At 46.8% G+C, this 15,182-nt stretch overlaps 2 protein-coding genes across 6 annotated transcripts in view; one reads left to right on the top strand and one right to left on the bottom strand.

Moving 5' to 3' along the window:
• PRKD1 (protein kinase D1) overlaps positions 1-15,182 on the top strand; it is a 150,732-nt gene that overhangs the window by 54,022 nt on the left and 81,528 nt on the right. The gene's annotated exons all lie outside the window — the stretch shown is intronic.
• Positions 9,611-13,614, bottom strand: LOC143830474 (uncharacterized). Its single transcript, XM_077323008.1, has 4 exons — positions 11,941-13,614; positions 11,297-11,380; positions 11,034-11,117; positions 9,611-10,754 (listed from the first exon to the last, which is right to left on the bottom strand). The coding sequence occupies exons 1-4, from the start codon at positions 12,560-12,562 to the stop codon at positions 10,255-10,257; spliced, it is 1,290 nt and encodes a 429-aa protein (XP_077179123.1). The 5' UTR covers positions 12,563-13,614; the 3' UTR covers positions 9,611-10,254.

The following is a 15,182-nucleotide window of genomic DNA, read 5'->3' as shown; positions in this document are numbered from 1 at the left end:
CCTAGGAAGATAGGTTGAGGGACTTGGGAATGTTCAGCCTGGAGAAAAGGAGGTTGAGAGGGGACATGATAGCCCTCTTTAAGTATTTGAAAGGTTGTCACTTGGAGGAGGGCAGGATGCTGTTTCTGTTGGCTGCAGAGGAGAGGACACGCAGTAATGGGTTTAAACTTCAAGTACAACGATATAGGCTAGATATCAGGAAAAAATTTTTCACAGTCAGAGTAGTTCAGCAGTGGAATAGGCTGCCTAAGGAGGTGGTGAGCTCCCCCTCACTGGCAGTCTTCAAGCAAAGGTTGGATACACACTTTTCTTGGATGCTTTAGGATGCTTAGGGCTGATCCTGCGTTGAGCAGGGGGGGTTGGACTAGATGGCCTGTATGGCCCCTTTCAACTCTATGATTCTATGATTCTATGAATTGCAAACTCCCAGAATACAATAGAGGTGATGACACTGGCTTCCATATCTTTATCACTTATGGGAATTTTGACCCTTCCAACAATCTTCTTTTTCTTGATAATGGGTGTACTTATCCCCTGTACTAAGGGGAAAAATGATAAACAAATATTTTTAAAAAGTAAATAATTCCATCATTATTCAATAGATACATTTAATTGCACCAGGCCTGTATTATCATATCTCAATGTGAACAGATCTGCGGATACTTAAATATAAAGACTGGAGCTACATTTATAATTTAATACTTATGAGTGTGTTAAGCATTTTGAAGGGTATTTTTCTAATGAAATTTCTTTCTTTTCAGAGATTATGGTGCCTGACATTGGTATTTGTATATGTGATATTGCTTAAAATGTGAAATATGTAATATATAAGACCAATTTCATTTTAGTTTATACAACCCTGAAATGCTGTTTCCACTTGTAATAACTTTGTTCTGCTCTCAGTAGTGATTGTCATGGCAATAACCTTGGTTTGCTACTGCTATGCATTTTCCAGCATCATCCCTACTGCTGAGAGTAAAGACTGATTTACAGGCATACAACATTAAGCAAACAGTAATAGATCTTCCATAAGGGTTGTCCTCGAGGTCATACTTTTCTTCCATTCTATTTTTTCATCTTTGAGAAAGTACTGAAATGATCCTTGCTCTTTAGGAGAATCATGCTTTAGAAGTTTTCTTGGCTGTTTTTTCTCTAAGGGGTAAGTTCTGTTTTCTGTGGTGAACATACTGAGAAAAACTGCTAGTCATGTTGTAGTGATAATTCAGGAAGATAGTGATAATTCAGGAAGAGGGATTGTTCCATGTCCTTTGAACTCCTGTTCCTTCATCACAGGAGCATCCTCTCAATGTCAATTTACCAAGCAGTAATTTTCCACAATGTGTCCCTCACCACTTGTTTTGTTGCTTGGGTGCCATCTTGCAAAGCGGTGGGCTAAGGTTATGATGATGCTGGCTCCCCAGATTTCAGATCGGCTGTTGAAGTATTTCTGTGGTAAAGGTTAGCAGAATCACAAGGTCCTAGGAATTTAGTTTTAGTGCCTATGTTGTTGTTGTTGTTTTTGTTTTTAAAGTCTAGCTGAATACATTAGTTCTGCATCTGGGATGAATATGGAAAGACTCCCACTGCTCCTGAATTGTCTGTTTGGGAAATTTTGAAGTCATATTGCTGATGCTGTGTCAATCATTGGAATGCTTTGAGTAATAAGCTACAGAGAAAATCAAGGAGATTAAGCCTGATTTTTGTTTTGTATTTACCAGATGAAGATTTATTTATTTATTTATTTTATGTCATTTAAGATCCTCCTTTCTCACTGCAAGATGGCAGATGACATAGAATAACTTGGTACACTCAATAAAGTTGGACATCCAAAAGACAACATAATAGCATTTAACCCAGGGGTAGTCAAACTGCGGCCCTCCAGATGTCCATGGACTACAATTCCCATGAGCCAGCAAATGCTGGCAGGGGCTCATGGGAATTGTAGTCCATTGACATCTGGAGGGCCGCAGTTTGACTACCCCTGATTTAACCTGTAGAGATATAGAACCAGAGAAAAAACACAGCACAAGTATTGATATATGTTAAATGAAAGGGGAAAAAATAGTAGCAGCCCACATACAAGAACAGTGTATAGTCTGCAGTCCCTAACACTTTGACCCAAGTGTCTTTCTGACCCAAATTGTAATAGTGCAACCCTATTTCGTGCCAAAAGCTTCCTTGAATAATTCAGTTTTTCATAGTTTGCAGAATGCCAGAGGAGCGAGTGAAGGCCTTCTTGAGGTCATCAGGCAGACCTTTCCATAGGATGGGAGCCATAATTGCGAATGCACGTGTATGCACAGTAGTTGATGTTACCCATTTGCAGGATGGTAACAGTAGAAGGTCCTTTTCAGGTGAGCTAAGCTGTCATGGTAGACTAGAGTGAGAGAGAAGGTCCCAAAGACTTGATGGACCAAGGCATTGGAAGGCTTTGTATGTGATAGCTGGGATCTTAAAGCAAATTTCCTTCTTTTAAAGAGCTCCCTCTGAAGTGCTATGGTCATTTCAAACAGTGCCAATCCCCCTCCATCCTTTTTTGATGTTCCTTAGAGGGTTTTTTTTTACTTCTAAGTTGAGAGCTATAGCACTAAACCAGTATAACAGCACCACTGAAATGCTTTGACTCCAGTGACTATTGACAGTTACTAAAATGGGTCTGTCTGAAATGAAAGAAAAAACCATTAGCAGCCAGTTACTAAAATAGAATACAAAGGCAGTTTGAAAATGGCTAGTAACTGAACTGCAGCAGCCTGTACCAATGCTGAATTGGTTTTGAGGGGAGATCTAAGTAGAGTACGTTACAACATTGTAGCCTTGATGTTACCATGACATTGATACAGATGGTCAGATAATCTATATCCGTATCATCCATACTGCCAGAGAAACAAATCAATTTGTTTCTCTAGCAGCAATGTTGTATAACCCCAAGGCTCATATCTGGGTCAGCTGAACAGCATCAAAAGAAGGGAGCAAATAAATAAGATATTCAATATTTTTTCATCGAGCAACAGTTATCAAAAGCATAATTTTCTCTTAAATACATTAAAACAATTTTACAACTCAGCTTCAGAACTCTTTCTTTTGAAGAAGAAAATGTTGTTCTTATTTTATTTAAATATACTTGAACAAATATTAAAAGCATGATTATGCATAATTATAATAATTTAAATAAAGATCACATTTGTGGGACTGTCACATTTTAAAATAGACCTCCTAAAGTCCTTACCAGCAAGCATCAACTTTTGTCTTTCCAGGGTTCATTTTCAATTTATTCACTGCTAACTATTTAACAAATTAGCCAGGAAATGATTTAGGACCTCTGCCCCATCAGTAGGAGATTTAGATAATGATATATGTAGCTGTGTACCATTGGTATTGGAGCAATTAAGAATTGCTGCAAGAAGTACTTTGAAGTTTAGGGATTACCTTCTAAATAAACAATCTACAGTTCAATGGATTGTCCACCCGCTGTTATAATCTAATATGACATAATGGGGAATAAATTGACCTAAAGGGATGGCTAATTGAAGATTTATGGACCTGTCTGAAACTGATTCCACACGGAGGGGAAAGGCCAGGCCAATGCTTACATGGCAGCAGAGCTAATCTTTGCTTACCCATGATGTAGGTGCTGGCCAAGCCCCCCCCCCCCCCGTCACATGCCTGCGTTAGGGCCTCCAGTGCCTCATGGCAAGGGAATGTGGATATTTCCTCCCTACCTTTTTCACCACAGGTGCCATTGGCAGCCATGTCAGGCCAGGCCTGTGTGCACAGAGAAGAGCTGGGCTATCCAGACCTAGCTCCTCCCCTGCCTATGCTGTCCTGGCAGGGTCAGAAAATGCCCTGTTTAGCTCTGTGGTGCTTCACAGGGCATAGAGCTGAATGGGAGCAGGGTGTTTTACTTCCCACCTTCCTGAAAGTAACCCCATCCCCTGCCACTGCAGTGAAGCACAACAGTGAAGCGGAACATTGCATAAATTCACACTGAACATTATAACAATCTGTAACATACCAATTTCAATTGAACATCATAACACAATCTATCAAGTAACAATTCACAATACAACATGAATAACAACAAAACTGGGAAGATCAAATTGTTCAGTCATGGAAGGGCATCTGAAGGGGGGGGGGCAGCAGATGTTCCAAGTCAGTCAGCCTCAAGCGAATCAAGTCAGTCAGCCTCAAGCGAATGCCTGATGGAGGAGCTCCCTTCCGCAGGCCCAGCGGAATTGTGGAAGTTCGGGCAGGGCTCTGATCTCCTCAGGGAGCTTATTCCACCAGGTGGGGGCCAGGACTAAGAAGGCTCTGGCCCTTATTGAAGTCCAACATGGTTCTCTGGGGCCAGGGATCCATAGCCAGTTGGAGGCCGTGGAGCATAAGGCTCTTTTGGGGGTATAGGCAGGGAGGCACTGGGCCCAAACTGTGTATGGCCTTAAAGGTGGTTATCAAAACCTTAATTCAGAATTCAACTGGGACCCAACCACGTTGTTGGAGTACTGGTCGGATGTGGGATCTCCATGATGTTTTAGTGAGAATCCTGGATGCAGCATTTTGCACCAGTTGTAGTTTTCGGATCAAGGATAAGGGTAGGCCTGTGTAGAGTGAGTTGCAGAAGTCCAGTCTAGAGGTGACCGTTGCATGGATCAGTATGGCTAGGTGCTCTGGGTCCAGGTAGGGCACTACTAGCTTGGCTAGGCGGAGGTGGTAAAATGCCAGCCATGCTACCTTTGTGACCTGGGCTTCCATTGTAAGAGAAGCATCCGGGATCATGCCCAGGTTCCTGGCAGAGTGCATTGCTGAGAGCTGCACACCGTCCAGGGTGGGTAGATGTGCTTCCTCCCATGGTCCACAGGACCTCTGCACCAGCTGAGCCAGAGGGCACATAAAGATGTTAAATAAGATAGAAGAGAGGACTGTTCCTTGTGGGACTCCATGTGTGAGCTGGTGCTGATTAGATACTCTCTCTCCTATCGCTACCCTCCAGTTGTGACGCCAGAGGAAGGAAATCAGCCATTTAAGGGCTGTTCCCCATATCCTGGAGTCAGCTAGGCAGTGAGCTAGGAGCTCATGATCTCCCGTTTCGAATGCTGCTGACAGGTCTAATAGTATGAGCAGTGCTTACTTGCCTCGGTCTAGCTGGCATCGGAGGTTGTCCGTCAGGGCAATTAGCGCTGTCTCTACCCCTTGTCCAGGCCGGAAGCCCAACTGAAATGGGTCAAGGGCTGAAGTTTCCTCCAGGAATGCTGATATTTGGTTCGCAGCAGCCCTTTCAAATAACTTCCCCAGAAATGCTAGATGCGAAACGGGGCAATAGTTGTCAAGCTCCAGAGATGGTTTTTTGAACAACGGGCATATCACTGCCTCTTTTAATCCCTCCAGGAATTCTCCTGTTGATAGGCAGAGGTTGATTATTTCCTGGAGGTGGGCTCCTATTCTTATGTTTGTTGTTATTAGGAGCCACAATGGACATGGGTCTAGTGGGTTGGCCTCGTTGCTGCTAGCATCCTGTCCACTTCATTTAGTGAGAGTTGTCTGAGCTGACTAATTGTTCTCTCCAAAGACGACCAAGGGGCCTATAGTTCACTTTCTGTGTCCATCTGGAGGTGCATTGGGCACGTGATATACCAGCCAGATGGCCACGCTCTTGGTTGTGACCCACCCGAGGCCAACACACTCAATTCCTGGGATTGTTGGTACAGGGAGAGCCCTGCAGGAGATGTTATTACTGATCAGGATTGCCACTCCCCCCCCCCCCACGGTCCATGACTGATGGAGGACAGAGGACCTGGAAGGGGCCAGCTCTTTGAGAGTGACTGTTTGCCATATCTGGTCCAGTTCTACCCCCTGCTCTGCAAAGTAGGTTTGCAGAGTGGAGCTATACACACACACACACACACACACACAAGAATTTCTTCCTTTTGAGGTTTGAATGTAATTCCTGCATGATAACAATCCATTTTCATGTGCCCTTTCTTTCCTGGGGCAGTTTGTTAGAGATATGCATTAACAAGAGGGCTACCGTATTACACACCACTATGGCATTACCTCAAGTCATTTTGCTTTACTGTTCACAGCAGGAGGAGTTGGTATAAAAAGGGGCCTTTACTTTGCCAAGTGTAATATGTAGTGGCATGAGACAATCTAAATAAAGCAAGATATTTTAGTCTTGCTTCTGAAATTGCTAGTTTAAGTCTCTTATTTTCTACATTCTTAAACAATTTGATAAACAACAGCTTGACATCATGCCTTCACAGAAGGGGAATCTTCCTATAGAATTGTTGTTGTGTTTTTTGTAGTTAATAGCAATGCCTTTTCTAGCATACCTTTACTCTTGGGGCCATTTCGCACAGAGCTCAAAGTTGCTATTTGGTTGCCGTTTGTGAAAGCGCTACTTCAAGTAGCGAAATGTAACTAGCCGTGCCCGTAACGCACAGCTGCGGTTTTTGCGGAATTTGGCACTTTCACTTCTCGCCACTTTCGTAACCCACAGGCTTCCGGTTCTCCGTCTTATCGCTACAAAGGAGGTCCCTTTTTAGCGCTTCTGGCCTCCCGTGCCCGTCAATCAAACTGCAGGCACACCTTTGACCTCGACCCTGAAGCCGAACTTGTCGGGGTTCCCTTTTTTTTTAAAAAACCCAGGAAACCCCGTAGCAACGCGTTATCGTCCGATCATTGGCGCCCTTGGAACGTGTTTTCTATTGTTTTCTAGGAACCAGATGCATTGACATGTTTGATTGGTTAATCCCCGCCCACAGTACACGCCCACAGGTTACCTGCTTATATGCACCTGGGCAGACACGCGGTCGGCCTCACTCTTTTGTTTGCGTAGCCTACTGCCCGCAGCACAGGTCAACGTTGCAATGGAGAGGCTTATTTTTCAATTGCTGGCTTACATGCTCGCGGTGGTCCAGCGCATGAATACCGCCTTGTCGCGTCGGACGTATGCTATCGCGGAGTACCGAGAACGGGTGGCCGGAACGCTGACCAGCAGCAGAAGACGTTCTGTAAGGGTAACCATGGCGGCCAAGAAACGCTGGCAAGCTCTGGCAGAGGTCCGGTTCCCCCCCCGGTTCTGGGTGGACGAACGATCCTCTGACTGGTGGGAGAATTTTGTGTGGACTCGCTGGGATGATGACCACTGGATTGCCAACTTCAGGATGTCGAGGGGGACATTTTTTGAACTCGTGGAGGCTCTACGTGGACGCATGGAGAGGCAAGTCACTGGCATGCGGCGCCCCGTTCCAGTTGAAAAAAGGGTGGCTGCCGCATTGTGGTACTTGGCCACCCCTCAGTACTTCCGGACAGTAGCCCAGCAATTCGGACTCGGAGTCACTACGGTTGGCGATATCCTTAAGGAGTTCTGCCTCGCCATGGAGGCGGAATTGTTCAGCAAAGTCGTGTGCCTCGGAGACCGGCTTGGAGCGGTGAGTGTCATTCCATCCCCTTTGCCCTTTAAATTTTTTTTCTTGTTTGACAGGTCAGCAACGAAGACGCGATACACCCCACGCTGACATGCCATGGCTTATATTCTTTTCTTTCCCTTATTCCAGAGTATGGACGGGTTTGCCAGGCTTGGATTCCCGCATTGTTTTGCGGCCGTCGATGGAAGCCACATCCCTATCCGTGCCCCCGGGGGAAGCATAAAAGAGTACGGGAACAGGAAGGACTTTTGCTCTGTTCTCCTGCAAGGAACAGTGGACTTCTCCGGCCGGTTTATCGATGCCGAGGTGGGGTGGAGTGGCAGGAGGCATGATGCCCTTGTTTTCAGGGAATCCAACCTCAGGAAAGCCATGGACGAAGGGGTCTTTGTTCCAGGAAACCCCACCGCCACCATTGAGGGCGTGCGTGTGCCGGCGTTGGTCCTCGGGGACGGAGCCTACCCATTACGACGCTGGCTCATGACTCCCTACAAGCGGCCAAGGACGGACGTGCAGAGCCACTACAACCTCAGTCACTCCCGGGCAAGGAATGTAGTGGAGCGTGCCTTTGGACGTTTGAAGTCACGGTTCCGTTGTTTAATGTCACGACTCCATGTACATATTGACAATGTGACTCCGCTGATAATCGCATGTGTGATTTTGCACAACATATGCGAGGACAAGGGACATAACATCCCCTTCCCTGAGGACGAACCTGAACCTGTAGTCCTTCAGGATACACAGGACATCCCTGAAGCAAGGAGAAAAAGGATATATGCTGAGGGGTGCAAGGTTCGGGACGCCATAGCCACCCACATCTACAGAAACAGGAGGCGTGTTTAATTGTTTTTCCTACTCTGTTGTTGAATAAAGTTTTGTGTTCTTTGTTTAACCTTGTCTTGTGCGGTTTGTGTACTTTGCCAGCAAAAAAACGGGGATTCTCTGGTCCAAAAGCACTTTGACAGCCCTAAATGCTAACTCCCCACTGAAATTGACAAACACAATACGGAAGCGCTGAATGGGGAAAGTTCGGGGAGGCGGGTAGCCAGGAAGTATTGGCGACCCCTGTCAAACCGGAGGATCAATCCACTCATGTTCCAAGGAATAATTTTATTGGTGGGCAGCTTTGATACATTTAAAAAACGGGGTGGTCGATCGGAGCAACGCACGTTCGTTCCCTAACCGTCATTCCGAAGATGCCGAAGCCACGGAAGGGCTCCTTCTGGCAGCGCGCCGAGGCTGAGGCACTTCTGGAGCTGGTGCTACAATCAAAAAGTGTTGGCCGCCTAATGGCCAGCACCCATTGCCACACCAAGGGTGCCTACCTGGTGTTGGCTTCAAAGCTGAGGGAGAGGGGCTATGTCCGGACCTGGGAGCAGGTCCGGACAAAATTCAAGCGCCTTAAGCTGGACTTCCTAAACAGTCTGGAACAGTGGGGGGGGATCCCGCAGCCAAGTGGGAGGACGGTCTTCCACGACCAGATGGTGAAAATATGGGAGAAGGCTGGGAAGCCCCCCCTGGACATGAGGAGGCATATGGGTGAGTGCTGCCCTCGTTGTGTTTTGCCCTTAAACATGCATGGAATGACTAGCTGCCTCTTTCCCCTACTGTCCCCAATGAAATTCGAGAAAGTATTTAGATGCTGTCAACCCCCTCAGACTTAGCCAGCCAGTACTGTAGAACCACTTTGGTTATGCGCTTAGACTCTAACTGTGGTGTGTCCACCAGCTGTGTTTCATCTCTGTTTTGTGTGCTTTTAATTATGATTTGTCTTTTTCTTTGCCCAGCCACACAATCACCATCCAAGCTGGCAACAGCACCTGAGCGTGAGGAGGGGGAGGAAGAGGGACCTTCCACCTCGGGACAGGCTGCAGGTGAGAGTTTTATGTCTGTGAGGGAGACCCATGTGTGTGTACCCACACGGAGCCATATGGGAGCCTGATGTGATGCTTCCTTTTGGAGTGTGATCAAATTCTTTGTTTGATTTCTATAGCTGAAACTGTGGAGGCAAGGCTGCGTGCCATGGAGGCCAGAGTTACTTCCCTGGAGGCTCAAGTGGCGGAGCTGAAAGGGGAGATTGAGCAGCACAGGCAACAGAGGGAGGCGGAAGAGCGTAGGTTATGTTCCCCACTGCCCAACTCTTCTCACACTGTGGCTAAGGCCACTTAAAAGTGTATGCATGTAAACTAAAGAAATTTGAAAATATGTGTGGTACTAATGTGTACTTTTTCTCCCTCCCCACAGTTAAGAAGAAGGAGGACGAAGAGCTCTTCCGGCGCAAAGTTAGGGGGACCGTGGGACGGCTGTGCAGGAGAGTTAGGGCGATGGAAGGGGCTGGGGAGGGGAGCGGTGGGACCTGAGTTTTGTTTCCTGTTTGTGTTTTGGGGTAGGGGTTGGGGGGGGGGGGCTCCAAGTTTCATTCCCCAATGTTTTTCCCCTGTTAAATGTATACTTTTGTTAAAAAAAATTGGTTTTCCAGGGGGGTGGGGGGTGGTGGTGCTGGTGGGGCTCCAAGTTTCATTCCCTAATGTTTTTCCCCTGTTAAAATGTTTTTTAAAATAAAATGTTATTGCAAATTTTATAACAAGACTCCAGTGTGACTTCTTAAACTCGCACATATTTAACCCCACACCACACTCCTAAAACTCCTTGAACTAACACCCCTCCAACCTCCAACCCACACAGCAGTACCACAATATACACAATCACTAGAGAGGCCGCTTTCAGCCTTGCAGATTCTACAGTAGGGTACACAGAGACAGAGTCAAAAATATAAACTTTATTCAACAAACAACAAAACACAGATAACATGAAATAGAAAAAGTGGGCAAAACTAGGAGGGGGAGTACTTGTCTGCTGGTTTTATTTTTCTCTTTCCGAGAATAGTCCTCCTTCTTGTTTGGGTGGAGGCATTCTGAGAGGGAGTCGGTGGGGTGGGTGCTGGAAGTGGTGGTGTTGGTGTGGGTGGTGGTGGGGGGGCGATTTGTGGAGGGTAGGCCCTTTCCATGACCGCTACAGCCCTCTCCATGAGTCTCCTTATCAGACGCACCTCCTCCACGCCTTCGCGTAGGATTTGGTTTGTCTCTCTAAGGACTGCCCTCAATTTTCTCCCCTCCTGGGCAATGAGTGTGAGCATGGCTTGGTCAGCGGCCGCGGCACGCCGTGACTCCTCATAGCAGTGCTCAAGGAGCCTCTCTCCCACGCTTGTCAAGACGGAGACGCGCCTCAGCCTGCCGCGTTCCCTCGTAAGCCTCTCCTCTGCTGGGAGCGCACCTCTAGGTGGTGGGCTGCCTGGAGCCAGGGGTGGTTCCTCCTCCTCATCTGAAAGAACCTCTGTTGGCAAAAAATGAGAAACAAAACTGTTAGTAACATCAATAAAGTCAAAACACACCATGGTGGACATGGTGTTCTTTTTTGTCCCCGTGTTTTCCTGCCAAGAATTTAAACAATCCCCGGCGAGCACATGGCTATTGTTTGTTTGCCCATGGTGTGCTTTTACTTTTGCCTACTTGCACAGCAGGACTCTCAACAATTAAAAGGGAGCACATGGTTAGTGCCTAGCGACATTGTCCTGCAGCTATGGCTCGAAAGGAACAGGTCATGCACGCTCACCATCTTGAATCTGTATCCGCCTGCGCCGGGCAGGAGGTCCAAGCACCCTAGGCTGTTCCTCCTCCTGTGTTCCGGGTATGAAATCTGCAAAAAAAGGAAAAAAAACAGATCTAGGACCAAAGGGTGGCAAAGCCAGCTTCAAAGCCTACACCAGCAACGCAGAGGGACTCTCTTCTTTCTCTTAGCAGTGCTGCTGCCCTGCACAAACAGAAAAGCACAAAGCAGTTAAAACAGCCCCCCCCCCTATTTTTACTAATACCTACCAATGTTAGTTGATGCCCCCGAATCACTATCCACGTCAGGTGCTGCTGGAGACTCTAGGGGCCCCGTCCCTGGCAACTGTGTCTCTGTGGACAAGAGCAGAAAATAGTGAAAAACGAGCAAGCATACACCATGAACCACAAAGCAAGCTCCCAAAGTTGTGAGCCAAAGTACTGCAGAAGGCCTATGGGCGAGGCATGCTGCAAATATTTTGGGGCTGTTGGTTAAACATGACCGTTTCAAATACTAACCACATCAAGCACTCCACAGCCAACCATCTTAATAAATCTTTTAAAAATTAAAATTAAATTATAAAATTAAAACCGTTTCAAATAGTAACCACAGCAAGCACTCCACAGCCTACCTTCTTTTAAAATCTTTTAAAAATTAAATTATAAAATTATAAAATTAAAACCGTTTCAAATAGTAACCACAGCAAGCACTCCACAGCCTACCTTCTTTTAAAATCTTTTAAAAATTAAATTATAAAATTATAAAATTAAAACCGTTTCAAATAGTAACCACAGCAAGCTCTCCACAGCCTACCGTATTATGCGTTGCAACGAACACACGAGAAAACGATGCCCAAACGTCAGAACACACATTTGCTTAAAAGGAAATATAAAATAAAAAGAAAATCACTTACCGGAGGCAAGGGGCGTTTGCTCAGGAGCCTCCTCTGGCTCCCCAGGAACGATGGCGATCAGGTCCAGCGTTACCGATTCCGCGGCTCGTTGCTGGACGGGGGGTGGAGGGCGAAAGCTGGAGGAGGTTCCCTCGCCGGGATCCTCCTCAGCGGGTGGTTCCTCGACCGGGGCAGCCGGCTTCCGAACCACCTTAAGGCTCCGGCCGACGCGCTTCGGCCTGCCGGATCCTTCCCCGTCCCCGTACAGCTGGCGCTGCTCCTCGAAGTAGGGGCAGGTCACCTTTTCGTTGCCGGAACCCTTGTTATGGTTCACGGCTCTCATGTACTCTGCCCTCATTGTCTTGGTCTTCGACCGGCATTCAAGGCCGGTCCTGTTGTGGCCCAGGGCGCGCATCTTAATAGCCACTTGTTCAAAAACCTCCCTATTCCTGTGGGAGGACTGGAACGCGTCCTGGATTTTCTCCTCCGAGAAAATCCCGATCAGGTCCCTGATCTCCGCGTCCCTCCAAGTTGGGCCACGGCCGGTTGCAGGGACGGACGAGGCTTGAGAAGACGATTCCATGTTGCTTTTGCTAGTAGCTGAGCAAAATGGTGGTGGGAGGTGCAGGGTGCAACGGATCATATACCTTCCCGCACACAAAGACAAAGGGACTAGCCGGCTCCTGATTGGTGGAGGGCAGCAGGGGACACGCACATTGGCCACATCAGGTCACATGTCACGTTCAAAACTCCTCGCGCGGGAACAGGATCTGCTCCTAATGGCCAGATTGGCGCCCTTGTTGTTTGACTTAACGCATGCGCGTATTCGTTTACACGCGAGAAGAGCAGTTTGAACATGCAGCGGGAGCCATTTTAGGAAAATGTCCGCCATTACACAAACGCATGCCGGTGTTCAACCGAGAGCAAGTGCGGCAGTACTCGGCAGTTCCCCAATAATATTCACCAGCCACAGCATAAATCAACCAAACATGACATGTAACTGGCGTACGTTCGTTGGCACGCTCAGAGGAATGTTTTTTAAAATGAACGGGGGACGGCGACTCCGCTTGCCGGAGGTCTAGCCGCCAATGGAAGGGGTTGTCCGCACCCAAGCACAAGCACGCACCGGGAACCACACAAAGACCCACTACACATAAGCCGCCCCTCATGATATCACCTCGAATCATGTCTATTGAACCCCTGTAAGCTAAGCAGGAGACTGCGAGCGGCGACCGTTCGTTGGCACGCTCAGAGGAAAATTTTTTAAAATGAACGGGGGACGGCAACTCCGCTTGCCGGAGGTCTAGCCGCCAATGGAAGGGGTTGTCCGCACCCAAGCACAAGCACGCACTGGGAACCACACAAAGACCCACTACACATAAGCCGCCCCTCATGAAATCACCACGAATCATGTCTATTGAACCCCTCTAAGCTAAGCAGGAGACTGCGAGCGGCGAATGTTCGTTGGCACGCTCAGAGGAAAATTTTTTAAAATGCTCCCTGTACGTTGACTCCGCTAGGACTGGCCGATGGTAGACGGGGTTTTAAGCTTTGGGCAAATTTTGGGAACGTGACGGTGTGTGCCACTGTGCTTGTGAAAAACTCTTGTGGTGTCCGGGCAGAATTTCCGAAAGTGATCGTGCTTGAAAGCCAGTCGCTGTCCCGTTGCCTCGTAGATCCCCGCTCGCTCGGAGAAAAAAAAAATGGCGAACAGTTCGCCGGAAGTTTGGAGGACAGGCTCGGGAGGAGGGACTTTGAAGAACCCGCAACAATGGTAACGCACAGGTCTTTAGCGCTACTGTTGCAGATTGGTTGCAGGAGTGTATCGCTATCCGGAGGGTGAATCCAGTTTTCTGGATTCCCCTAGAAGCGCTACAACGAAGCGCTTTTTGCGGGTCGGTTTCAGGATTGTTGCAGATTGTTTACGACGTCGTGCGTTATGGCAAATTAGTAGCGTTTTCAATCAGCAACCATTGTGCTATTTTTAAGCCGTGGGAAATGCCCCTTGGTTTAAACTTTCAAAATACAAAGTCCTAAAAGATAGCAAATTTTGCTCTGGAGTTACTGTTCATGTTAACTGAAGACATTTTAGGGAAAACATTTTGAACAGGCAATTTGTTTGTTACATCAGTTTTAATGTGACTTTATTTAGAGATTTAAAATTTTAATATTTGAAGTTTTTTTAAAGCAACAAACTGACTGCTATATTTGTGATATAGAATTATATGGCTTTATCAATTGTTATTCTTCTCAGAAGGAACACCTACTAGTTAGATGAAATTACAGTGTTCCTGTAAGAAAGGAGGAAAAAAAAACCTATGCTCTTTTGTTAGGTTTATATACTTTTTCACATTTGACAGTAGCCAAAAAGGAACTTCTCTCATTCTTGGCAGAAGATCTTATTTTTAATACTGCAAGAGTGAATTTTTATTACTTTTGAAGGATGAAGGATATTCATGTGATATGGTTTGTACAGGTTTTACAAAGAATTGGGTAATTATTAATGGCATTTGATTTGAACTAATTTCTGATCAGAAGCTGAAGATGGAGAAATTCTTTTATCTCTGCTAAAACAAGACCAGGAGCTGGTTGTGGTTCACACTGGAAATGGCCACATCCTGGAAAATTCTGGTTCACCTCAAATCCAGATGTCCCAGCCCCTTAAAATTAACCTGTCAGGTTTGGGCCAGTCAGTTTAGCTTCTCCCTGCTTAGGAGGACAGTGAAACAGCCTGCTAAAATGGCTTCTGGGTGTATAAGCTGACTCCCTGATATGAGTGGGAGGGAGACAAGTTCCCCTTCACACTCACACTGGGCTTTTTGAAGGTTTCAGCCTGAAAAGGCTGCAAGAGATTTCAGCCTAGAGGTTCTCAAATTGAGATGCTGAAATCTCTTTTCGGGCTGACAGCATGCACATGCTGCTGATGCAACAGACCCACCTAGCCCTAGCACAAACCACCAAACCCAGAACCAAGGTAAAGGTTGTATGAATTCCCAGAATATCATGAGGGAGAAATTGCATGAACCTTGGCTTATGACCAGCTGTTTTATGTGGGGTTATTGTGTTTGCATGGGGTCCTGTCCATCCCTAGTTCAGCCTATAAAGGCTGGACTCCGAGGCATTGTACGATTTTGAAGTCCCACCTCCAAATCTCCAGGACTATTTCCAACCCAGGGGTAGCCAACCTCCAGTTGGGGCCTGGAGAGCTCCTGGGATTACAGCTCACCTTCAGAGTATAAAGATGAGCTCCCCAGGCAGAAAGG

This window comes from Paroedura picta, chromosome 2, assembly GCF_049243985.1.
Source record: "Paroedura picta isolate Pp20150507F chromosome 2, Ppicta_v3.0, whole genome shotgun sequence".
Classification (NCBI taxonomy): Eukaryota; Metazoa; Chordata; class Lepidosauria; order Squamata; family Gekkonidae; genus Paroedura; species Paroedura picta.
The sequence above is the reverse complement of the archived record's forward strand: the minus strand, read 5'-3'. Positions and strand labels throughout refer to the sequence as shown.